The following is a 25,772-nucleotide window of genomic DNA, read 5'->3' on the forward strand; positions in this document are numbered from 1 at the left end:
TTACATCACTTCACAATGTCTGGTGAGAGGAAGGGTGGGGGCTCATTCAAATCCCATTGTAACCCTCCCATTGCCAAGCTTTTCGACACCTTTATTTTACCAAGTGGGGTATTTTGACTACCCCAATACAATTTTGTGATTTAGTGTAATATTTGTTTTTAATTCTGTTATTTTCAATGAATAGCTTTATTTAGTACTGAAATACAGTTTTTCAAATTATTAAAAGTATTTAAACTGATCATAGATGCAAAGTACAATAAATTTTATATTATTCACAAGAGAAATTCAATATTGGACACGTGTAAAATTAAAAATGGATACATTTTGGCTGTCATTACAGTAAACTAGCACTTGGCCTCAAAATAACAAATAACATTTTTGAACTGTTCATTCAGGTACATTTTTGCACAACATGCACTTCACAATAACAGTTTCTTCTCTGTGTATATTACAAACAGGTGTCTTGCACATTACACAACATAATCTTGTTTTACGATCTTCGTTTCTCTTGCAATCTTGACATCACTGTGGTGAACAATATATGTTATTTGAGCTAAACAATGGATGTATGGTAAAAAAAAAACAATGGAAAAATTAAATAATGAAGATGAATGTGAGACATATTTCGTAAAACCTTCATTTTTGACAAATAAGAAGATAAGACATTTCATACCAAGCGGGGTAGTCTCACAACCCACCCAATATATCCCCTCAATAATAACTATAAAAACAAAACAATTGGGTCAGTCACGAGTGTGAATACAATTTCAATCATTTTGGGACAAAGCCATGAATCCACAAGTATGTAGCGCTTCAGATAAAATTATTATAGGGAAAAATCAACCTGGGGTAGTCAGAATACCCTGCTTGGTAATGTGAGGGTTAAGCATTGTGTTTACTTATGTTTTTTTTCTTTTTAATCATTCATTCATATTGTTGGGTCAACAGTCAACACCCATCCTCATCAACCTAAAGGCTGAAATACAATGGAACTCAAATAAAATGGGGCCTCCCCGATGGTGCAGTGGTATCGTTGTCGCCTTGTAATCAAGTGGTCCTGGGTTCGATACTCGGTGAAGGCACATAGTGGTTCAGATCCTACTTTAAACTGTAGGTCCAGCATAAAGTGGTCTTAAAACAACAATTCAATTAAATAAAATGTTGATCCCGAAAGGAGATAAATAGATATTCTCAACTTTGAGAATTGAGTGTAACCTGCAAATTGTTCACATATTTTCCCCCATACACAGTGACAATGCCAAAAGGGGGTTCACGCAGGACACAATCCTCAGTCGGTCAGTCCATTCTCCTTCTCACCTTTCTATATAAAATAAAAACTTGCTAGTATAACTTTAACCTCATATAAATATTTTATATCTGATAGTTTATGCGTATATTAAATATAATTTTCCACCACAATATATTCTTGCCTTCCTCTCTGATTCCTGTATCAGCAATCAATTTTTTTTTTAAAATGTATATTTATTGCAACTCAACACAATGATCTATCTACGCATGACTGCTAAATTATAGTAAGGTAAACATTCCAGAAAAAAAATATATCTTGACTACTGCCAACACTGCAAGCGCTGCCAAAATTTTTGGTACCTTCGATGTTTAGAACAGGGAAAGAGGTGGGGGAGGGGGTGAGCATGGGCAGACCCAAACATGTGGTCAGGCCTGATCTGAACCAATGGGATTTGCCTTCCAAATTTCTAGGGTACCAAACAGAATAAACAGAGTTTGCTGGCAGAAACATGGATTGGGTGGGTGCGGACAGGGCCGAAGTCACAATCGGGTTCATTTGGGACTGCCTTCAGGAAGGCCAGGCAGGCTACACGAGACAGGCAGCAGCGTGTTCATGCGGAAACCGAAATTTCTTGCAGTGGAACTGCTTCGGAGTGATAATTGTTGAATTTTCATGTTGGGGGAAGATGAAAAAAATGTTTATTTTTTCTGACTGTGTTGTGGGTATGCATTGCGTACCTTGTGTACCCTGAATGCACGCCACTTCAATATAGGCATATTAGCGTATCAGTTTGTTACTAACATTGCTGATAATGTTGCCTTTTTGATATTTCTATAGATATTCTCAAATTGAGTACATAATGCTTCCATCTTGTGGTTTGTTGAATATAATACATGTAAATATGGAGAAACTAATACTCACTTTATCCGCGAAACTGCTTTTTTCTTTTTTATTCTATTGATAACCCAGGTGTATGTGATGCAGAGTGTGAGTGCAAGGCACATTACATCGGTAGTTCCATCAGATCTGTCAATGAAAGAGTCAAACATCACCTAACAGATGCAAAGATGCCCAACCCACTACTGATCTTGCTAAACACATCAAATACAATACCCATAAAACACAAAAGGTACAAGTCCATCACACCGCCCACACACCCGTAGACACCAAAATCAAAGAAACACATGCCATAGTGTACTTCACACATGAGCTAAACATCGATAGCGGACAGCCACACCACACATGGATTCCCCTACTACAACAGTTAGTGCCGGGAAATAGCAGACGACACAGACGCACATGTACAGTTAACAACAGCACACATAGCGGCAGCCGGAAAATACGAACAATAGAAGCATGCCAACCAACAGTACAAAAAGTTCCAATGAGGGTGGTGGCAGTGGCCGTTCAACGGGCAGGAAGAAAACTTTGCCAGTAAAGCTGCAGAATGGTTTTTTATGGTAGATAATGTAGGAAAAGAAACAGGTACATGGGCATCTGGAAGGGGGTCCATGCCCCCCCCCCTTCCTTAGAAAATGAAAGTCAACCAAAAATTATATATTTCACACATATAATTTCATTTCAGCCACAATAATGTGTGTTCATTATTGCACAAACATGGTAAATTCAAATTAAGCAATTTTTTTTTTTGAGGAAACAACACTATCATTGGGAAAAATGTGCCTTGTTTGCCCATCCTGGAAAAAAATACCTTCCTTTCCCCTCCCTGGAAAAAACCCTGCGGACATCCATGAACAGGTACAGTCATGGGCGTCCGGAAGGGGCGGCCATGCACCCCCCTGGAAAATGAATGTATACCTAAAAATTATGTATTTCACACATAGTTTCATTTCAATCACAGTAATTTATGTTAATTATTATAAATTCGTTGAAGAAACATGGTAATTTCAGACTGAAATAGTGTTTTTTGAGAGAGCATCACTATTTTGGAGGAAAATATGTGTCCTTTGCCCCTCCCCCCTGGAAAAAAAATTACCTTGCTTGCCCCTCCCTGGAAAAAATCCTGCGGACGTCCATGGGTACAGTAGGGAATAAAATTAATAGTATGGTGAAGGATAGCTCAGGAAGTGGTAGAACATCAGCAATCCTGAACATCTGCCTTCAAAATGTTCAAGGTTTGAATATAGAAAAAGAATTAATATTAGAATACCACTTACTGGAAAGATTAAAAAATACAGATATAATCTGCCTCACGAAACATTGGATGAATTAAATTACATTAATTTTCCAAATTTTGATCTAGCTTCAACTAGACTCAACATGGGGAGGGGAGGCTCATGCATTTATTGTAAAAAAAAAGGCACAACGGTTAGAGAATGCTAAAAATTTGCTAATCTAAATGTTGAAAAACACTTTGAATCATGTATTATTGTATTATTGAATTACCTAAATTTAAAACTGTGGTGATATGTGTTTATAGAACTCCAGATAGTGACCTGAATATTTTCATAAACAATATAGATATTATCCTGAATTAATACCAAAAGACCAATCATGCAGTAGCAGTAGTAGGGGACCTAAATGTAGACTTCCTAAAGATGAATATAAATAGTGACCTAAGTATATTACTCAATACATACAATCTAGAAGCTACGGTAAAGGAACCCACAAGGATAACAAAGAGTTCCAAAAGTGCTCTTGATCAAATCTTAGTAAATAAATGTGTTTCCACATGTTCAGTCCAGGTTTTGGATAGTGGGTTTTCAGACCATCTTGCTCAAGTTTTTACACTCTACAATACAACTACAAAGGGGAATAGATGTAACATTCAGCAAGAACAATTTGGACTATTTCATGTATCTGTTAAAAAGAGAAAACTGGAGTGAGGTGTACAACCATAATACTGTAAATGAAGCATACGACACATTTCTTAAAGTTTTCACATACTACTTTAACATAGCATTCCCAAAACGACTAATTAAAAATGAACCACGTGGAGAAAAAGCTGGGGGTTACAACTGAAATTGTAGAAGCAAGTGAAAAAATGATGTTCTTAAACAAGCTTAATAGAGAGGGAGAGATAACAAATGCATTTGAGAAATACTATGCTAATTTTAAGTCTTAATACAAGACCATGCTAAAATCAACTAAACAAATACACAACAAGAACCTTATTAGAAACTCTTGACAATAAAACAAAACCAATGTTGCACATAGTAGAGAGGGACACAAACGGTAATAATAAAATAATGGAAAACATCACCCTAAATCAAAACAGTGAAACTGTAAAGTATCCTTTAAAAGTAGCAACAATGTTTAATAAATACCATGTGGTAATTGCACAAAAATTACCAACTTCCCAAGACAATAAAAGCAGGATATGTGAAGCAAAGGTAAATTCTTGTCACAAAACAATGTTTGTGCATCCAGTCACTACCAATCAAATAAAAGTTATCATCAATAAAATGAAAAGTAAATGGTCCTGCGGTGTAGATGAAATACCTTCCACAATTATCAAACAGAGCAACTCTTACATTGCCCAACCACTGTGTCACATAGCAAATCTGTCACACTCAACAGGATTATTTCCAAATAAAATGAAAGAAGCCAAGATAAAACCCACTATATTTGAACAAAAACAATATCATAAACACTTCTCAACACCGATTTTGTAGAGGGAAATCAACATATCAGCTGTATTTGAATACCTAGAATACGTGAGAGATCTGTTAGACAATAGGGACCAATGTATAGGGCTGTTTCTTGATTTGACAAAAGCTTTTGACTTAGTGCCTCATAGTCAGCTACTAAAGAAGCTAAATCAGTATGGAATAAGAGGCAAAGCAAATGATTGGTTTCACTCCTACTTACAAAACTGCACCCAAGTCGTAGAGATCAGGCAGGTAGATGAAAAAAGCAGGTGCACAACAACATGTGTCTCAGAACAATGTAAAATAACATGTGGAGTTCCCCAGAGATCTGTACTGGGACCAATTATGTTCATGTTATACATAAGTGACTTACCAATAAACCTAAGCTCGGCAAGATCTGTCTTGTATGCTGACGATACAAGCATGGTGATGACTGGCTCAAACAGTGAACTTCTTTCCAACATTAGTCACACAATAGAGGATCTCAGTAAGTGGTTTTCAACAAACAAACTAAGACTGAATGTTAATAAAACTATAGCAGTAAATTTTCACCACGCAAGAAGCAAACCACACGGTAACCCTTCCATCAAAATAGAACAATGTGGTTAACTATGAGAAATCTGTTAAATTGTTAGGGCTGTGGATCAATGAAAATCTGAGTTGGGAATCACAAATTTGCTATTCGGCAGGGCAACCTGAGCAAAATAATCTATGCTGTCAAAGTAATAAAGGCTACCACAAATTTGGAGACAATGAAAATAATTTATTTTAGCTTATTTCAATCCTTGGTAACGTATGGTATTATATTCTGAGGTAATGCATACAAGAGTAGGCAGATCTTTAAAATATAGAGTTGTACGAATCATGATGGGGGCAAGACCAAAGGAACCATGTAGGAAGCTGTTTAAGGATCTAGGTGTTCTGCCACTCCCATGCTTGTACATTTTTCACCTGCTCTACTATGTAAAAGCAAACGTCCATGAATTATTTAGGTGCCACCGTGACACACAATTATAACACAAGAAATAAAGCTAATATACTAATACCTGTACACATGGGTGTATTTAAGGGGGGGATTTCAATGGGTCCAAACCCCCCTTGCCCTCTTATGGTTCAATAAAATTACCAGATTACCTGTTCTATCCACTTGTTCATAAAAATTTCTTCGGACTTATTTTATTCTCGTAAATTCCAGACGAATAGGATGGGAAGAAAATTACTAGATGGGACTGCAGAAAAAATGTGTGCAATTTCCTGATAGTTTCGGAATATCTGCGATAAGAAACTGCATTGGGACTGTCAAATCAGTTATATTTTTTTCCTTCGAGTTTTCTTATAGGAATTTTCTTTTTAAAAACGCAGCTCAAGAAAACCAGGGAAACACTGTAACATTCTCAAGATGTATGACACAAGATGAACAGAAAAGCATCAATACTAAGTACCGTGGCTTGTGGAATTGTCTTCACTAATTATAGAAACCATGGACCTTATAATTTACTAGTAGAAGATAAATATTTCAGCAAGCTCTTCAGTTTCTTTACTGTGTAACCTGTGGGAAGTTTGAAACATCTTCACTTGTTCAAACCAAATTGTATTCATGCAGTGCAAGATTATGTTGGGCACATCAAAAGTGGTACTGTGAACATGTCAGTATACTAAATCAGATATTAAAAAAAATTGCCCCCCTTAATCATGGACGTGTGCAGATTTTTTCCATGGAGGGACAAGCAAGTTATTTTTCCATGGGGCATATTACCCCGATAACAGTGTTGCTCCCTCAAAAAACATCACTTGAATTTGAAATTATTATATTCCCGCATTCCCATTATAATAATTAATGTAAATTACTGTAACTGAAATCAAATTATATGTGTGAAATATATACTTTATACTATACTATATACTATACTCCTTTAGGAGTAATTTTTGACCATTTGCAAGTTTGTTGGGTTTTTACATGAAGGGAAGACAGGTGAATGAAGGATTCTTTCATTTGGAGGCATGCAATCATATATTACTACAGGTGTTTTGCTGGGTAATGTGTCAGAGACCATACATGCATGACTTCCCAAATCCAAGATAGCCACCTTGGAGGTTCTGCACATGATCTACTGTCCGTATCCTGATTTAGAGTTCGATTATCAGATTTTTCCAGAGAAATTTTCTGTTAATAATTAAGAAGCAAAAAATATTATAATGTTTATAACTACAGTAGTGTCCAAAAGTTAAGCATACATAAGATATGAGAAAATGTTTTATTCATAAAGTGACAGAACTGCATAAATCATAGTGGAAATTAATCAAAATGTTATATGGTATACAATAGAGTAGAATGCATGAAATTAACAATTGTATTTTTAGTGCAAAGACACATGCAAAAAAATAAGAAAATAGAAGATACTTCCTTGACGAAAAAAAGAGACTTGTATGGGGTGAAGTTACCCTTACAGGTACACAACCTTGCAACAACGTAGCATGCTATTTACAAGGTGGTTCAAGAGTTCTACAGCCAGCTGGTTTCATTTCCCATGAAGAGGAGTGCAGAGCTCTGTACATGTCTTCGGTGGAAGATCGCGAGATAACTCGTCTCCTTAAGATACTACAGGATTTATGTCTGGAGACCTTAGTGGCCAGTCCATGCCACAGGCTGAACCTCGCCCTTTAATAAAGAAAATTTGAATTTGAATCACCTTTAAGAAAGTCATCCACCAATTTGGTTCGATGAACACATGTATTATCATCTTTTCATCCTTGAAGTTGAAGTCTGAGCCGACTGCGCCTCTGAAAAGTCGCACATGTTGTTGGAGTACTTCGTTTCTGTGCCTCTGGGCAGTAAGAGTACTTCCAGGAGAGACGTGCAGATCCGTACGTCCATTGAGCATGATGTCTTCCCATACCAGTATTCCATCTTGACCAAACTGATCCCTTGCAATGATATTCCTTGAATCAAATCGTGATCGTGGTTCTCTCCAGATGAATGTGCGACGGGAATCATTTTGCAAACTGAATCTGAACTGATCTGTGAAAGAGCACCTTCCTCCATTCGTTCAGGTTTCAGTTTCGATGATACTGACTCCACTGCAAGCGGGCCCTTCTGTGCACTGGATCAAGCGGGACACACATAGAGACCAGCTGTCCTGAGTCTCCGGTACACAGTTTGGCGAGAGAAACTCTAACCCCTGAGGTGGCTGCAAGCTATGAGGACAGTTGTCTGGCAGGCATCGTCCGGTTTCGTCGTGCAGTGCATGACTGTCATCATATTCGGGGTGTAAGAGACACCCAAATATCAACCTCACTTCCACGAAGTACACCCTGGACTGCATTTTGCAGACTAACATTGCTCTGACGTCTAGGACCTCCCTGATGGCACAGTGGTATCGTCGTCGCCTTGTGATCAAGAGGTCCAGAGTTCGTTACCCGGTGGAGGCACATAAAGCGGTTCAGATCCAACTTTAAATTGTAGGTCCAGTCGCAATTAGCCTTATTGTGCATAAAGTGGACTTAAACAAAACACAACTCAATCAATCAATCAACCCTCTAGCATCTGGAGCCATGGGACTTGATTTGTGTGCTGTCCATATGTGTTTGTGATTGTCCTTTCATCTATTTCATCTTATAATTCATTTTCATCTTTGAAATTAGCCAATAGTAGCAGAAACGAGAATTAAGATAAATCAATTCATTCTTTCATTCTGTCATCTTGTTCATCGAATCCAGGAGAACCAAGATTTGCAAGAGATTAAGCCATATCATCTTCTGCGCCTTCAAATGAATTCAACAATCACTTTTTTGCCTTCTTTGCAAGTACAAATACAAACTGGGATACCATTAATAGATAATGTGAATGCTGCCGCCAAAGTGACTCTCACACCTTTCACCAGGATGAGTTACTTCCAAGTATTGGAGTGAAATAAAAGAAGAAAAGAAACATCCAAATCTACTCGGCCCAATAGGCAGTTGAATGGAGAAAGAACAAAATGAGGATGACAAAAAGATCATTCTTGTCATATTCACACTACCTAGAACTTCAGAGAAGATTACAGTTGACATATTGGTTGCGGAAAGAGGAAATGTTCATGCATATGCCAGGACCAGTCCGTGCGCGTCCTGAACTGTGTCTTTGTAGTGCAGATGAAGAAAAGTGTGAAAACAAGGACTTACAGGACAGAGACTCAGATCAGAGTGACGAGGAATTTGAATAAAGTGACTGTATTGATGACATGATATTTCCCAAATGATTACAACCACTCTCAATCTTGATAACAGGTGAGCTGCTTAAATTTCAAAAGACAATGCGAAATTCACAGGCGATGTTATTACTCTTTTACTGTATTATTTATAATAATAGTAATGAAAAGGATAATAATAATTAATATGTTTCCCTTGTTACTTATTAACAGAAAATGCCTCTGGAAAAATCTGATAAACTAACTCTAAATCAGGTTATGGACAGTATTTCATGTGCAGAACCTCCAAGGTGCCCATCTTCGATTTGGGAAGTCATGTATGGTCTCTTGACACATTATCCAGCAAAACACCTGTAGTAATACATGATTGCATGCCTCCAAATGAAAAAAACCCTCCATACACATGTCTTCCCTTCGTGTAAAAACCCAACAAACTTGCAAATGGTCAAAATTACTCCTAAAGGAGATAAGGAGATATGGTCGTTTTTGTTTGTTAATGTCTGCAGAGGCAGCCATCTTGGATGTATGATGTCACACAGGCAATATGCCACAATGGTAAGCATCAACAAAATATCACAGACAGTAATTTTTCCCCCTTTATATGCAAGAATATCAAGTAAAGTGTAAAATATGCATAGAATCCTTGCAGAAAAGGGCACGAAATAGTTTCACTGGATATATCTCCATAACAGTGCAAGATATGTAAAAGACTTCTAGAATCAATTTTGTTTCTTTTTCAATTCTGAACAAAACATGTATGTATAATTTGTTTTCCAAAACCACTATTAAAGGAGTTATGATGGATTTTCTTAGTTAGTGCATGAAGCGGTAGCCATCTTGGATTTATGATGTCACACAGACCTTCTGCCCCAATTGCAGCTAAAACACCTGATAGTACATGATTGTGTACCACATTAGCAACATATTACCAGTAGTCATATATATCCCTTCATTCAAAAACCCACGGGATTACAAATGCCCCTGGACTATATATTGTATTGCATTGTTATACTCCATGATATTTTATTATATTCCACTGTAATCATGCACTGTATTGACAGTATAGTATTGTCGTAATGCTCATGATATTGTAAACGGAAGCTGGTAACATTTCCATTGCAGTATTCATAACAGCCTATATGTATATATATTTTACTATATTTCATGTGTACATATTCTGTATTTCATTGTACCATTATATTGCAAGGTTTAAGATACTGTAAATAAAAATTGACATGTTCGATATCACTGCATGTAAATGCAAACAATGTGATTCATGGACGAAATCAATCAATCAATCAATTAATAGAACAAAAAAGGGAAAACCAGTTTTGCGGATAAAGTGAGTACTAGTTTCTCCGTATTTATCTACTACCGTGTCTCTCTTCTCCCAATTATGAATAATACATGTATCGTTGATTTGTAAAGTAAATTTGCAAGACGACAGTAGAAAACTTCTTACATCATGTGCTGGCAACATATTTGTTAAAAACACTAAAAAACACACAAACAGCATGATAAAAAAAACACTGTAGGAGTTCTTCCTAAAGTGTTTTTTTATTGTGCTGTTTGTGTTTTTTTTTAGTGTTTTTAACACTAAATACATCAGCATAGATGTATTTAGAGAAGACACAGGGGATTCAGTCTCAATTGAAAACCATGTGCATTCCTGTTCAGATAAAGTGGCACCTTCTTCAACACTTTCTTTATTCTCCACAGAAAGCCCCAGAAATTATTTCATGAGGCAAGTTGGAGAGATTTTCCCCAGAGATGTAAAAATTGTTTTACAGGGTCATAATTCGAAGTTTTCTGACTGAAGCCATATTAATTTGTTGTTTGTGGCCTATGTTGTTCATATGCAACACTTGATGGGTTTGAGAACGGTGGATATATGGGACGAATGGATAAAATGGCATTTTAGCAACAAATAGTTGTAGTAAGAAACTCATGAATCTTATTTTTCTCGAATGTTATTTTGCTCAGATGTTTACTTTTAGCGGGAAATGTTGTTGCTGTGTGTTTTCTGCAGTACCAGTACAGCTGGAATAGATCATAGGAAAATCAGAGCAAGGTGTAACCCAGAATTCTTTTAGAATTCCAGGGCAAAATTATTTTTGTGAATTTTCATTTAAATGGATAGCCAAACCTTATTGACAACATTCTGGACTGCTGGTAATGCCAAATAAGACTTAAGGGCACTTTTTGTGATCCCATAAACCTGCTATTTCCACACCCATTAGTCATTGCCCATGATCAATATTAGTCGCAAAGCCTAGATTAGCATGACATCAGCCACAAAAATTCAAATTATGATCACGTCCTCTTCTCTCCAAGAAAATTAGCATTCTGGAAAAAATCCTGACTTGCCTCATTAATTCATGTCTGGAGCTCTTAGTATAGAATGAATTGACAAGGTAAAGTATTAAAAAAATATGAAATGTTGAGGCTTCAAGATGCAAAGAACCCAGTGTTTTCAAGACATTACTAATAAAACTTAGTCATACATGAGTTTTCCAATACTCTGTCATAACATTTATTTTTTCATTAATTCAACATAACTTCAAATGATCACAAGTTTAATTATTCTTTCAAACAAAGAAAATTCTAATTGCTACTTATTTACCATTTCAGAAACATTAATTAAGGTTAATTAAATATTTATGTTCTTCAATGAACATTTGTAATTTTATGCCCGATTGGTAGAATATCAGTTACATACAATTTTTTTTTTCTGATGGTAAGCAACAGTACTCCATACAGGGACCTTTTTATAGGTGAGAATATAACTAATAACATTTTATTATAATTTAAGAAATGTGTGTATGTAACTACATGGATACCTGGTCATTACACAATATCTTGAACAGTTCTTGTGATAACAAATCAAACTATAACAAATCAACATGATTAAGTGGCGAAACCTTTCTTCTCAGAAAAAAAAAACACTAGTTACAGGTATCGATGAATTTTGTATCAAGACTTCATTGATATTTAAAAAAAGTTTCATATCAGTCCATTTCTGGTTTCTTAGAATTTCTTAAATGATAAGTATGGTATTTATATTTTCCATTTTCTTACAGCTGCAGGCTGAACGCCATCTTTCTGACGAAGTTTGTATCACTGTCATTGACAACTTCCAAGGAGAGGAGAGTGATATTATTCTTCTGTCTTTGGTGAGGAATAACGAAAATGGGAACATTGGCTTTTTGAAGATTGATAATAGGGTTTGTGTCGCTCTCTCACGAGCACGCAAGGGTCTGTACATCATGGGAAACTTGGACATGCTTGCAGACAACAGTGAAATATGGCCTAAAATTAAAGACACTCTAGAATCACAGGGTGCCGTAGGAACTCACTTGAAGCTAAAGTGTCAGAGACATCCGGAAACACTGATTCCAGTTGCCACTGCAGAAGACTTCAGCAAATATGCCCCTGAAGGTGGATGTTTAGAGATTTGTGACTTTGAGTTACCATGCAGACATACGTGCTCTCGAGTATGTCATATTATGGATCAGCAACATGAAGAGTGCACATGTTTAAAAGCATGTGAAAACATACTGTGCGACCTTGAACACAAGTGTGAAAAACTTTGTTCCGAAGATTGTGGAAAATGTTTGTTTAAACTTGAAAAGGAACTGTCCTGTGGGCATAAGAACTTAATACCTTGTTACAAGAGAAATGAAGAGTTGATGTGTCCTGTGGAAGTAGAGAAAGTAATTCCTCTTTGTGAGCACGAAGTTACCATGCTATGCTCTACAGATCCGTCCACATTTTCTTGCACTTACCCATGTGAACTGCGCTTGCCCTGTGGTCACAGCTGTGAGCAAACATGCCATGCTTTAACTGATCCGAATCATGTGGAATACAAATGCACGAAACCGTGCGAAAGATTAAACGCTGAGTGCAATGAGAATCACAAATGTTTAAAACAATGCTTTGAAGAATGCAGGAGATGCATTTACAGAGTTATAAAAGAGCGTTCTTGTGGGCATTTCCATGACATAGAGTGCAGCATAAGTCCGGAGTCAATTACATGTATGAGGAAATGCGAAAAAACATTACCTTGCATGCATCCGTGCCCATTAGCCTGCTACAAAGAGTGTATGTGCGAAGAAGTAGTTACTAAAACTATTCATAACTGTGGGCACAGCATGGAGTTAAAATGTTGTGAAAGTCCTGTTTCTAATAAGTGCACTGCGAATTGTGAAAGAATATTATCTTGTCACAAGTGCATGTTAATGTGCAATGAACCTTGTACTCGGACTTGCAAAGAATTGGTGTCAAGTCCAGTGAAATCTGCATGTGGACACAGTGTACAAATCTTTTGTTACCAAAGACGAGATGTTGGTAAGTCTTTATTATGATACATGTTCTCCCTTTTTCTTTCTTACTGCTTAGAGTTTATCTGATACCACAAACTAATATCAATTCTCTTATGAGTACCCCTGGGAAGGGTCAAAGGTGTCACTTAACCCCCCCCCCCCTTCGAATATGAAAAAATTAGCTATTATTATTTTCTTCATAATAATTGTAGACCTTTCTTTACTTGTTTTTCCATCTAGATTTCACCATCCTTCCTGTCATGGTGTTAATTATGTAGATCTGCTAATGGTCTCTTCAAAGAAATAAACAGAGAGAGAGGGGGGGAGGGAGGTATTATCTTATTAAACTATATTTGAAGTCAAAACTAATTATCTTAGTTGTTATTACAAAAACTCTCCCCTTTGTAACCTAGGAGTCCTTGGTTCGATACCTGGTGGAGGCACATAGTGGTTCGGAACCCACTTTAAACTGAAGGTCCAGTCCCAATTAGCCGTACTTTTACTGTACATGAAGTGGACTTAAAGCACCAAGCAATTAATCAATTGAGAAACTCCTCTCTCTCTGGAAATTTTTGGTGTGTGGATTTTTTAGGACAATATTGTTGTATTGGAGGAAATTCCCCCTGTCTCCCCCAGGATTTAGCGCTCTGCTCTCAGACCTCTTTCTGTCTCTCAACACTCACTTGTAGTTGTTTGTTTTCCTGACTGTATTTCTATCTCGCTATCACTATTTCTCTGTGCATCTATTAAAACATATCTATATTCATGAAAATGCAAATGAATGCAAGCCTAAATATTTCACACATGCGATTTCATTTCATTGACAGTATGTTGCAGATTTTTCTTTTTCTATAAAGGTCTGATAATTACAAATAAGATTAGTAAATAGTTGCAAAATCACAATAACTGAAAAATGCCATGCCACCATCCATCCCTCTGAAGAAAAAATTGCTGTGGACACCTTCACACAATAATTAATTAATATATATCCCACTTCAGAACACTTTTTGGTTTTGATCTTTGTTTACTATATTTTTTGTCCCAGTGTCCATGAATACTCTTACTAATTATTCTTACCAATATCAGTATAAGTGCCAATATAAAGTTTTTTGGGGGGACAACATTGACAAACTTTCACTGCATATACAGGGTCCATTCTGAAAGTATCCGAACTTATTTATTTGCAAACAATTTATTTTTCAATGTAGGCGCCTTCAGCCTCAATACAGCGAGTATAGCGACTTTTCCACTGTTCACAGCAGTCCTGGAAGTCCTTGACTGAGACATCCTCTTCAATGCTGTGGTCGTGGCAGCTTGAACCTCTTCAATTGACGCAAAACGCTTCCCCTTGAGCACCCTTTTGACCTTGGGAAACAAAAGGAAGTCGGCCAGTGCCAAGCCCGGGCTGTAAGGGGGATGAGGCTGGTTTACCATGTGTACGTTGACCAAAAACTCACCTACCAACAGCGCTGTGTGAGCGGCGCATTGTCGTGGTGAAGCACCCACCTGTCGGCGATGTTAGACCGGACATGCTGGACCCTCTGTCGGAGACACGGAAGCACTGTTTTGTAGTAAGCTGCATTCACGGTGGTCCCAGCAGGTACAAACTCTTTGTGCACCACCCCCTTCGCGTCGAAAAAGACAAGGAGCATTGTCTTCACCTTTGATTTTGACATCCGGGCCTTCTTTTGACGAGCGGACGCAGGGGTGTGCCATTCTGAACTTTGTCTCTTGCTTTTGGGGTCATACTCGAATAGCCAGGTTTCATCCCCGGTTATCACTCGCTCGTCATCATCCACACGTTCCACAATTTCGCAGGCAATTCGCACATGACACTGCATTTGATCGTCTGTCAAAATCTTCGGAACCATTTTTGCACAGATTTTACGCATGTTCAAGTTTTGGGTAACAATTTCAAAAACTTGCATTTTCGCGAGTCCCACTTCCTCTGCAATCATCTGGAGACTTAAACGCCTGACTTTGTCTAACAGAGCTTTCACACGGGCCACATTTTCCTTCGTTTTTGACGTGGACAGCCTCCCTGAGCGTTGTTCGTTCTCAACCACCTCCCGTCCTTCCTTGAACGCCTTGTGCCATGTGTAAACGTGCGTGCGGGACATCACTTCCTCGCCGTAAGCCTCCCGTAGCATGGTTAATGTCTCCGTAAAGTTTTTTTTTCAATTTAACAAAGTTTCACAGCGTAGTGCTGTTCCAAAGTGCGCTCCATTTTCACCAAATCCACCAACTTCAAATTCTCGACGCAAAGTTTTTTTTGTGTACACAACACGAGTGATTGCACCTCAACCACTGCTTGCAGGCAACTGAGCGAGGCCTTGTTTTAAAGGTTAAGGTCCCACTGCCACCTGGCGCAGCTTACCTGAACCCTCGACAGATTCTCGCACCGTGCTGCGGACAGTCCGGATACTTTCAGAACGGACCCTGTAGAGCAGTGTTCCGCAACCTTTTTTTACTCACGGCACACCAGAGACGGGCCTAGACTCAACACGACACACCAAAATGTCTGTCCCCCAAAATCATATGAATCTTAATATAATTATGAAATATTACGTCGTTATGTAATCAATTATTATTATTATTATCATCATTGTTATTATTATTATTATTATAAAACATGAATAGACTTACGCATTTATTAAAAATGTATTAACTTTAATTCACTGTAGAAAATACACATTTCTAATACGAATTTTAAAGTAAATAACTCTACTCATACCTTCAATGCGATACTTGAGCCTGCTTAGCTCACACAGACGGCTGATTCGTGGCGGAATCGTTGACAAAGCAAGCCTCATTTCTTCATCGATGGACTTGAGTCTCCTCTCTGTCTTTGATGTTTTAATTGCAGTCAATGTCGAGAAGCCCAGTTCACACAAATAAGTAGTTGAAAATGGTAAACACATTAACTGCCATCTCGGAGATAGCCGGGTATTCACTGCTTATTGACAACCAAAATGTATCCAAAGGCACTTCGAAAAATTTTAATTCCAAAGTTCTGTCTGCTTTCAAATCTGCCAGTTCCTCTTGTAAGCGTAAATTTTTCGGAAGATATTTCGAATTCATACTGAATGGATCACGAACCCAGTCAAAATCTTCAAGGCTCTCTCCAAAATATTTTTTGAAAGTCTGCTGCAAGAGTACTAAATGTTATTTTATTAAGTCCATCAACACCTTGTTATCGTCAGCAAGGGGCCATACAGTTTGGAACATCTCACACGATCCATTTTCAATTGTCCGTATCCACAAGTTCAACTTATTAATAAATCCTTGAATCTTATCCATACTAGTCAGAATATTTTCGTTTCTACCTTGCATTTTTCTGTTTAGTTCATTCAAGTGTACGAAAATATCGGAAAGATATGCCAACTTAGATACCCATTCATCATCTGCAAATAAATCCGCATATGCAGAGCACAGATGTGATAGAACTGAACTGAAATACTGTAATTGTTGTCTGACAATGTGTGGGTCATTCGGCGAAGGAAAAGGGCAATAAAGTTTAAGAAGCGCCGACAAACAGGCACAAAACAGCCAGTTGTACACAAAAGTTGCAGTATTACAAACAAAGAACTCGCTTGAATAGCTTTATTGTATGATTGGTGCGGGCCGCTAAAAGGCACACAAAGCTTGCCGCCTGTAACCCATCAAACCGGCCCAATATTACAGGCGAGAATACATATAAGATGAGCAAACTATAAAAATATTGAGTAAATAAATTACATTTAATTTCTATGAAAACATAAAAGTTATCAGCAAGAATAAACAAGCACCTTCTTACTTAAAATTGACAATTAATTTCTTACAATATTAGGTAAAATTTCGCGTCACACCTTTCACCTTGTGACGGCACACTAGTGTGCTGCGGCACACCGGTTGCGGAACACTGCTGTAGAGGACACTGAGATGAACCATTTTCTTGGTAACATTTTGCTTGTTAAGACCTTGTTTGGAAGCTATGAGCCTTCAAAAAATGGTAGGGTGGCTACTCACTGGGAATTCCTGGAATTCTGGGAATTATGCATATATTTTTGGCTCCGGGTATTATGCGTGGATTCTGCGTGAATTTTTTTTGTAGATGCGAAAAATTGTAACTTCTATTAATCCAAATTCGCTTGGATTTATACATATTTATTAAAGTCCTGAGGCAAGTTTTTTTTGTTTTTTTTTTGAGGAATGAAAATAAATCTGCATGGAAAATAAAACTGAAATCTCTCAATCCATTTACTTTGTTAGTGTCCCTTGCATAGCGTATCCTGTAACATTTGTGACTTATGTTTGTCAGCAGTTGAACATCCCTAAATCCACCGTATCTAAGATCCTGCATACGCGACTGAAGTTTCATCCCTACAATCTGCAATTAGTGCACAAGTTGAAACCTGATGACCCTGTAAAACGGTTAGATTTCTCTGAACATTTTATGTTACTAATGGAGGATAACGTAAATCTGTCAGGAAAAATAATTTTCAGTGATGAGGCAACATTCCACGTTGGTAGAAAAGTGAACAGACATAATGTAAGGATTTGGGGGAGTGAGAATCCACATGCAATTTTGGAAGTTGAAAGAGACTCCCCTAAAGTGAATGTCTTTTGTGCCGTATCGAAACGTCAAGTCTTTGACCCATTTTTCTTTCGAGAGGCCACTGTGAAACGTCCAGCTTATCTTGACATGCTCACTGAATGGTTATTTCCACAATTGGAAGAAAATGAAGGCAATGAATTTATTTTTCAACAAGATGGAGCACCTCCTCACTGGCATTTACATGTTCGTAAACATCTGAATGAGCGGCTTCCAGGAAGATGGATTGGACGTGCCGGAAATGATGATATTGTCTTCTACAATTGGCCGCCGAGGTCACCTGACTTGATGGTCTGTGACTTTTTTTATGGGGTTACATAAAAGATTGTGTCTATGTATTCCCATTGCCTCAAAACCTGCAAGAACTACAAATTTGCATCACTTCTGCAATCCAGTCCATCCCTGTGGATATGTTGGAGCATGTGTGGCATGAATGGGAATATCGCCTTGATGTCTGCAGGGCCACTCGTGGGGGCCACATTCAATGTCTATGAGTTGTAAAATAAAATATTTGAGTTTTTCTTTCAAATGTCACCAATTTCATTTGAATACGATTATCCAAAGCGACGTAATACCACTTTAAAGTATGACAGTATATTTATGGACACACTGTATTTGTTTGTGTATGTGTGGGTGGTGAGAGGTGGTAATACGTAAGGTTGAAATAGAGAAGACCTTGAATTTTTGGAAAGTTCACCTTGAAAATTGGGAATTATACTTGAAATTTATCATGGTCCTATAGTGGGCACCCTAATGGCATGTTATATCCTGTATGCATGCAGCACAGATTGAAGATTGCATCACGCACTGTTTCTCCCAAAAGAGAGAGAGTGGGGAACATTATACTAAATTGTTCATCCATTATGAAATTTATCTTTAAAGATCTTCATGAGATCTGAACAGTGGCGGCATCAGGGTTAATCATCTAGGGGTGCTGAGGGGGTGCGAAAATAAATTTAGGGGATGCAATGTTGAAAATAAGGGAAACATGAAACACGCATGCAACCTTTCAAAACTGGGCAAGCAAGGTGCCAAAATGATTGGGGGGGGGGTGAAAGGACAGTTTACTTTCCGTTGGTAGATAAGAGCATAGTGCAAGGCCAAAAATAGCAAAAAGCGGGGATCAACTGCACCCTAATCGCCACCACTAATTAACACAAATTACTGACTGAAATGATGTGTGAAATATAATAATTAACATTCATTTTCCAGTGAGGCTGTGCCCCACTTGCCCTCCCCTGGATGTCCATGATGATATGTATTTGGTCTAGGAATTAATTCGTGTGGTTGTTACGCACACATTGAAGCTGTAGTTCAAACACAAAATACATAAATACCTTAAGAAAAATATTGTCCATCGCGAGCCACCACTTTCGCCCATCTGTCAGGCAAGTTACGGATTCCGTGGCGAAATAAGTCCTCATCCTTTGAAGCGATCCAGTCAGAGACCCATTTTTCGATATCTTCTGAAGAAGTGAACCGCTGTCCAATCAAATCGTTATTCATGCAATCAAACAAGTAGTAGTCCGAAGGAGCAACATCTGGTGAATACGGCGGGTGGGGTAAAACTTCCCATCCGACATTTTCTAAATAGGTTTTGACCGGTTTTGCGACATGTGGGCGAGCGTTATCATGTTGAAAAATAAGTTTATCATGTCTGTTCTCCCATTCTGGTCGTTTCCTGGCCAGAGCTTGCTTCAAACGCATTAATTGTCGTCGATAACGTTCTCCATTAATAGTTTCACCCGGTTGCAGCAGCTCATAGTACACCACACCTTTCATATCCCTCCATATGCACAGCATAACCTTTGTACAGTGAATATCTCGTTTCGGTTGTGATGGACCTGGTTCACCTGGCTTCACCCAGGCCTTTTTTAGTTTCGGGTTCTCGTAATGGATCCACTTCTCATCGCCAGTAACAATGCGATGCAAAAACCCCTTTCTTTTCTTTCTTTGAAGCAGCAATTCGCAAATGGTTTTTCGTCTTTCAACGTCTCTGTCTTTCAATTCATGTGGAACCCAATGTGACATCTTTTGAATCATTCCCATGGCTTTGAGGCGTTTGGAAACTGTTGTTTGATTAACGCCTAATGCTTCTGCAAGTTCTTCCTGTGTTTGACACGAATCCTGATCGAGCAATGCTCTCAATTCTTCGTCTTCAAATTTTTTTGGTTGTCCAGGTCGCTCTTGGTCTTCCAGGCCGAAATCACCACTTCTAAACCATGCAAACCACTTCTAACACATTTGCGCAGCTAGCGCATGGTCACCATACACTTCCACCAAAATACGATGACTTTCGGTAGCACTTTTCTGCATGTTAAAGTAATGAAGCAGAACACCCTGCAAAAACACTTTATCTGGCACGAACTGCGCCATGTTCAGTTGACTACAAAATGCTGTTGTTGATGCGTCAATCAACTGCCCTATACTACGAACGATGCGCGCTGACAGGAGTTTTCAACGCATGTGTGGATACACGGAACTGTGGGACGATACGCTCGTTACGCCATCTCTTGTCCAGGCGCACGAATTTAATTCCTAGACCAAATATTAAGTCTTTTAATCCAAGAAAGCGGTTGTACAGTGTAAACATTCAGATACACTTTGCAGTCTTATTGAACTATGTAGTGAAATACAAAATGAAATTATCCTTGTCTTTGTCTTTAAAAACACAATTTTTGAACCTTTTCAATGTAACCCATGGAGGTACAAAATATATAGACACTTCAGGACAAAATGCAAAGTGCACAGTAATTTCATCTTCGTTATCTAATATCCCTTCTACCACACTATCCCCAACAATGATCTGTAAAATTTATTCGCCTCTTCGTAACGGGTTTTGAAAAAGCCCGAAATAGTACTTTTACTAGACATGTTACTTGGAACAAATATACAGAACGTATTAACAAGAAAAGAACCCTTCATGTTACAACTCAATAAATAATTTCCCGAGCATGACTTGGTGATACCTTGAAAGCAGCTAAGATTTGTGCTCCAGTGTGAGAATGAACAAGTAGGCAGAAAAACCGTTATCAACAATGCAAAAAAGAAAAAGGAAAAACTAACATTATGCTGTAGGCTGTTGCATACAATAATAACGGTCTTACTTCATTACTCGGCACTCAATATGACGACATGACATAATAGGACACTCTAAGGGTTAGTGTTTTCAGTTGAAATAGGGGGTGCAGAAGAAAATTAAGGGACGGCAAGCACCCCCCTCACACCCCCCTGGATCTGAATATAATTAAATTATTGCACCATTATGATATGTCAAGTAATTAAATGAATGCACCAGCATGATATGTCAAGATTTAACGCTTTTCCTTTATTGCAGGCCGCAATCCCAAATCAGAAACTTTGCTGGCTCATTGTAAGGCACCTTGTGGAACTGTTTTGCAATGTGGGCATCAGTGTAAAGGAACATGCAGTGAATGTATGCAGGGACGTATTCATCAACGTTGTGCAGAAATGTGTGGAAGATCATTACTCTGTGGGCACAGGTGAGTATGCAGGCCTCATAATTGCCATTGTTAATTCACTGCCAAGTCAGGAATCTGGTTCAAATCATTGATTGCCTGATTAAATTGATGAGGAAACAAGGTAAACAACATCCACGTCTTGAGTTGGGTTATTTTACTTCGCTTTTCTGCCACTTTTGGCTAATTGTGGTGATGATGATGTTATGATGAAATTGATGAAGGAACACTCACAAAGAACACCCATGCCCAGGTCAGGGTTCGAATCCTGGACCCTTGGTGTCACAGCACATTCATGAACCAAAGCAAGGACTCACAGCTCAATCCCTAAGAAATAAAAAATGAAAGACAATTTTTTAATACTTGCAAGAAGCACGTTATTACATTTATATACAATTTAGTCTATATACCAACAAGTCAATAACTAAAATGATGAAACGAATTGTAATCCACATGTGAAGTTGAAGGAATGAAAATAATGATAATAATTTGGAGGTTCTTCAAATTTTAAAGTAAAAGTTCCTCAAAGTCACAAAAAATTTGATGTGGGGGTCACATGGAAGCGGTGATTATCCACACTCCCCAGAAATTCCTCAACACCTCCCCTAAAATTTTTTAGAGGTCCAATTTATCATCATTTTGGCTTTAATTTATACTTACACCCCAATAAATTTGAACTTACACACCCCATAGAAAATTCTGGATAAACCCATGGACCAAGTGTCCCATCTGGTTCCCCGTGAATTATGCCCCTGGAGAAGGCATAAAATAGGCAGAATATAAATACGGTTACACAAGTCTGTACAATAGCATATTCATTCTTACTCAAGACCTATTGTTTCGTCATCTTACTATTATGATAAAGACTATCGTTAACTTAACAATGTACTTTATTGTACCACACGAAGTATAACAAGAACTCAAAATGTTACAAGCAACAGTCTTGGTTACAAGGACCGTTCACTGTCGGCCATGTTGCCGTTAACAGTGGTGGCACTTCCTTTTATCTGAAGGCATTCTTCAGTGCACATATATTACATCTTCCACTTTACAATAATTCGCTTATATTACAAGTTACGAAACATAATCATGAAGTTTGACTGGCTTTTTTACAGTTCGACCAGATCTAGTTACATACATACGATGGCTGTACCAAAAGTAATGCAAAAGTGGTCATAACCTTTTTATTAACTGATGTAGATCATTCAAATTGCACATGTAGTTGGAGTGACTCTTCCTCTCTTCCTCTTTGGCAACAAATCAGGCGATAGGCAAATTTGGCTGGTCCGTGGTCCCCCATGCACCATACATCCCAGATCTGGTGCCCTCCGACTTCTACTTGTTTGGTCCAATGAAGCACAGTCTTTGGGGGCAACGATTTGATGACACAGACAAGGTGAAAGTGGCTGTGAAGAAGTGGATACACGACAGTGCACACTGATTTTTTTCAAAGTGGATTCGAAAGTTGGGTTCAATGATGGCGCAAATGCATAGCTTTAAATGGAAACTATGTTGAGTAGCTGGTTTGTATAGAGGAAGAGTCACTCCAACCATATGTGCAATTTGAACGATCTACATCAGTTAATAAAGAGATTATGACCACTTTTGCATTACTTTCAGTACAACCCTCATATTTTACTGTTGTTTGTTTCAGTCTCAGTTTCACTTATTGCAGAGTTTGGAGATTCTACAGATATTCTGACATTACAAGGTTCATTCTCTAATATCCACTTAAAATTTGGAACATTGTTAGATTTTCATAAATGTACCTTATTTCTTCTAAGCAATTGGTTGTTTTCATCTCTAACCATGTATGACCTTGGAGAATCATGACTTACAATTATTTGACCTGGTACCCATACCTTATCCCTCTGAATTAAACAGTTTTCGCCAGACTTAAATTTAGGTCTTTCATAAGCTGACTTATGATAATATTTCCTAGATTTATCCTGTTTTTCCTTTAGTACCTGTTTTACATTCAACTTCAGGATTTAATAATTCTCTATGAATAGGTAATGTAGTTCTTACTCTTCGACTCGTCAACATCTGAACTGGTGTTATATCCAAACCTGATACTGGCGGGGGCATGCCGTGAACTTTCATGATAGGCAAGCAATGGGTTAATTTTTCATTTCGGTTAATTATAACAATTTCAAATATAATATACAAGGTTTGGCTAGAAAAAAACCGGATTGATGTTGCTATTGGCAAACAACGAATGCGCGAAGGTTGAGCAATGCATGATTCTATACTACCATACGCTGCCTACAGAATGACTAATTGCCCTGGGTGCAGGCCTCTCAGTTTCGCTGTGGCACTTGGACAAATCGGAACATGCGTCTGTGCTCCGTCGGAAAAATGCTGAGTATTAAAATGGAACAGCGTGTCAATATGAAGTTCCTTTACAAACTGGGGAAATCTGCAACAGAAGCGTACGACATGTTAAAATCTGTGTACGGGGATGAGTGTTTATCACGCACACAAATGTTTGAGTGGTTTAAACGGTTTAAAGAAGGACAGGAAATGATCCAAGACAACCCACGTTCAGGACGACCATGCACGTCGAAAATGGAAACAAACATTCAAAAAGTGAGTGATGTGATTCGAAAAGATTGTCGATTGACCATAGAGCAGTTACTGAAATCACAGGATTAGACAAAGAAAGTGTTCGACAAATTTTACACGAGAATTTGAACATGAGTAAAGTGTGTTCAAAACTCGTGCCAAGGAACCTGACATTGGAACAGAAGGAAGCTCGAGTGAACATTTGTACGGACACTTTGAAGAACATTGAAACAGACCCTACATTCTTAGAGAGAGTGATAACCTGTGATGAATCGTGGTTTTTCACGTACGACCCTGCCACAAAGTGCCAATCAATGCATTGGAAGACCCCGAGTTCGCCCAGTCACAAGAAAGCTCGCATGAGCAAGTCCAAATTCAAAGCCATGATGATTGTCTTTTTCGACATTCCAGGCATTGTGTACGTTCATTGGGTACCCGAGGGTCAAACTGTAAACCAACATCATTACATTAATGTGCTGAAAACCCTTCGTGAGCGAGTAAGAAGACGACGACCTGATTTGTGGCAACGGAAGTCATGGATTCTGCACCAAGACAATGCTCCTGTCCATACGGCTCTGTCAGTGAAGACATTTTTGGCTAAATATGGCATCCCAGTGTTAGAACATCTGCTGTATTCGCCGGACCTTGCTCCCTGTGACTTCTTTTTATTCCCCAGAGTGAAGTCCGCCCTAAAAGGAACCAGATTTGAGACAGTAGAAGCTGTGCGAAGAAAAGCGACGGATGTAATGAACATGATCTCCGAAAATGACTGGCAACACTGCTTCCAGCAATGAAAAATTCATATGGAGCGGTGTACAGATCGTGCAGGGGAGTACTTTGAAGGAGATAAAGTTCCTGTTGTACAAAATGCCGAATAAAAGATTTCATAGCATCAGTCCGGTTTTTTTCTAGCCAAACCTCGTAGGCCTACACACATCCCCATTTACAATAATGTTCATAATGGTGGAGTACCGGGCTTGAGTGTGTGAAGTGCATACATACCGTAAAATGAAATCTTCGCTGCTCGGTGGTTAAAGAGAAAAACAGATTCTCGATATAAACTTTTAAATTCCAACCATGAAGAAAATTATGATTTACCTGATATTTGAGGGCAACTGTAAATTAAATTATGATCTTCTTTAACCCTGAAAATAAGAAACATCCTATTAACATAAAGTTTCGATTTTAAATAAATGGGCGGGTTTCGGTTTCTTACTTGGTTAGAATTATGAATCATGACTTGTCTTCAGTTGGATGTAAGCGCAGATGTGATTCTGGGAACGTTCATGTCTTTGCACTGCATTATAAAAATTGCTCAAGTCACTGTAGCCTGTATAGTACCATGGTCCTAAATTTGTATTGAACAAAACACATGGTCAACAAAACAATTTATTAAGATCATTGCTGCCAAATAACCACATAATATTTTGAACTGAGTTATTTAAAACTGCCTAATGAAAACTTTCCCATCTTTCTTAGTTGGTTTGGTTATGCACATGGTTCACAAGCTCCAACTTTTCACCATACGTTCTCGTACTGAATGGTTTTGAAAGAAGGACTCTAATCAAGTCCTTACATGCACCACTGCAAATCGATGGCTCATCTGGTATGTCAACCATGGCGGAAATTTTCAATGTAGAATCATACTTTTACACCAGGTACAAAAACAGAAAAACACAGCACAATATCACAGTAAAAAACAACACTCATCCGCAGAACACACCTTCCTTTTCACCCTACCTGCAGTGTTACATACCCTCCATAT

General features: G+C 38.2%; 1 protein-coding gene across 1 annotated transcript in view; it reads left to right on the forward strand.

The window, feature by feature from the left end:
• The window catches only part of LOC146002266 (NFX1-type zinc finger-containing protein 1-like), a 61,034-nt gene that overhangs the window by 4,162 nt on the left and 31,100 nt on the right, over positions 1 to 25,772 (forward strand). Inside the window, exons 3-5 of the mRNA XM_083139982.1 lie at positions 12,128 to 12,541; positions 13,277 to 13,394; positions 21,301 to 21,466. Of these exons, the coding sequence (XP_082996108.1) occupies positions 12,128 to 12,541; positions 13,277 to 13,394; positions 21,301 to 21,466 (698 nt within the window). The remainder of the gene's footprint in view (positions 1 to 12,127; positions 12,542 to 13,276; positions 13,395 to 21,300; positions 21,467 to 25,772) is intronic.

Source organism: Lepisma saccharinum, chromosome 18 (genome assembly GCF_977018435.1).
Source record: "Lepisma saccharinum chromosome 18, izLepSacc3.1, whole genome shotgun sequence".
Classification (NCBI taxonomy): domain Eukaryota; kingdom Metazoa; phylum Arthropoda; class Insecta; order Zygentoma; family Lepismatidae; genus Lepisma; species Lepisma saccharinum.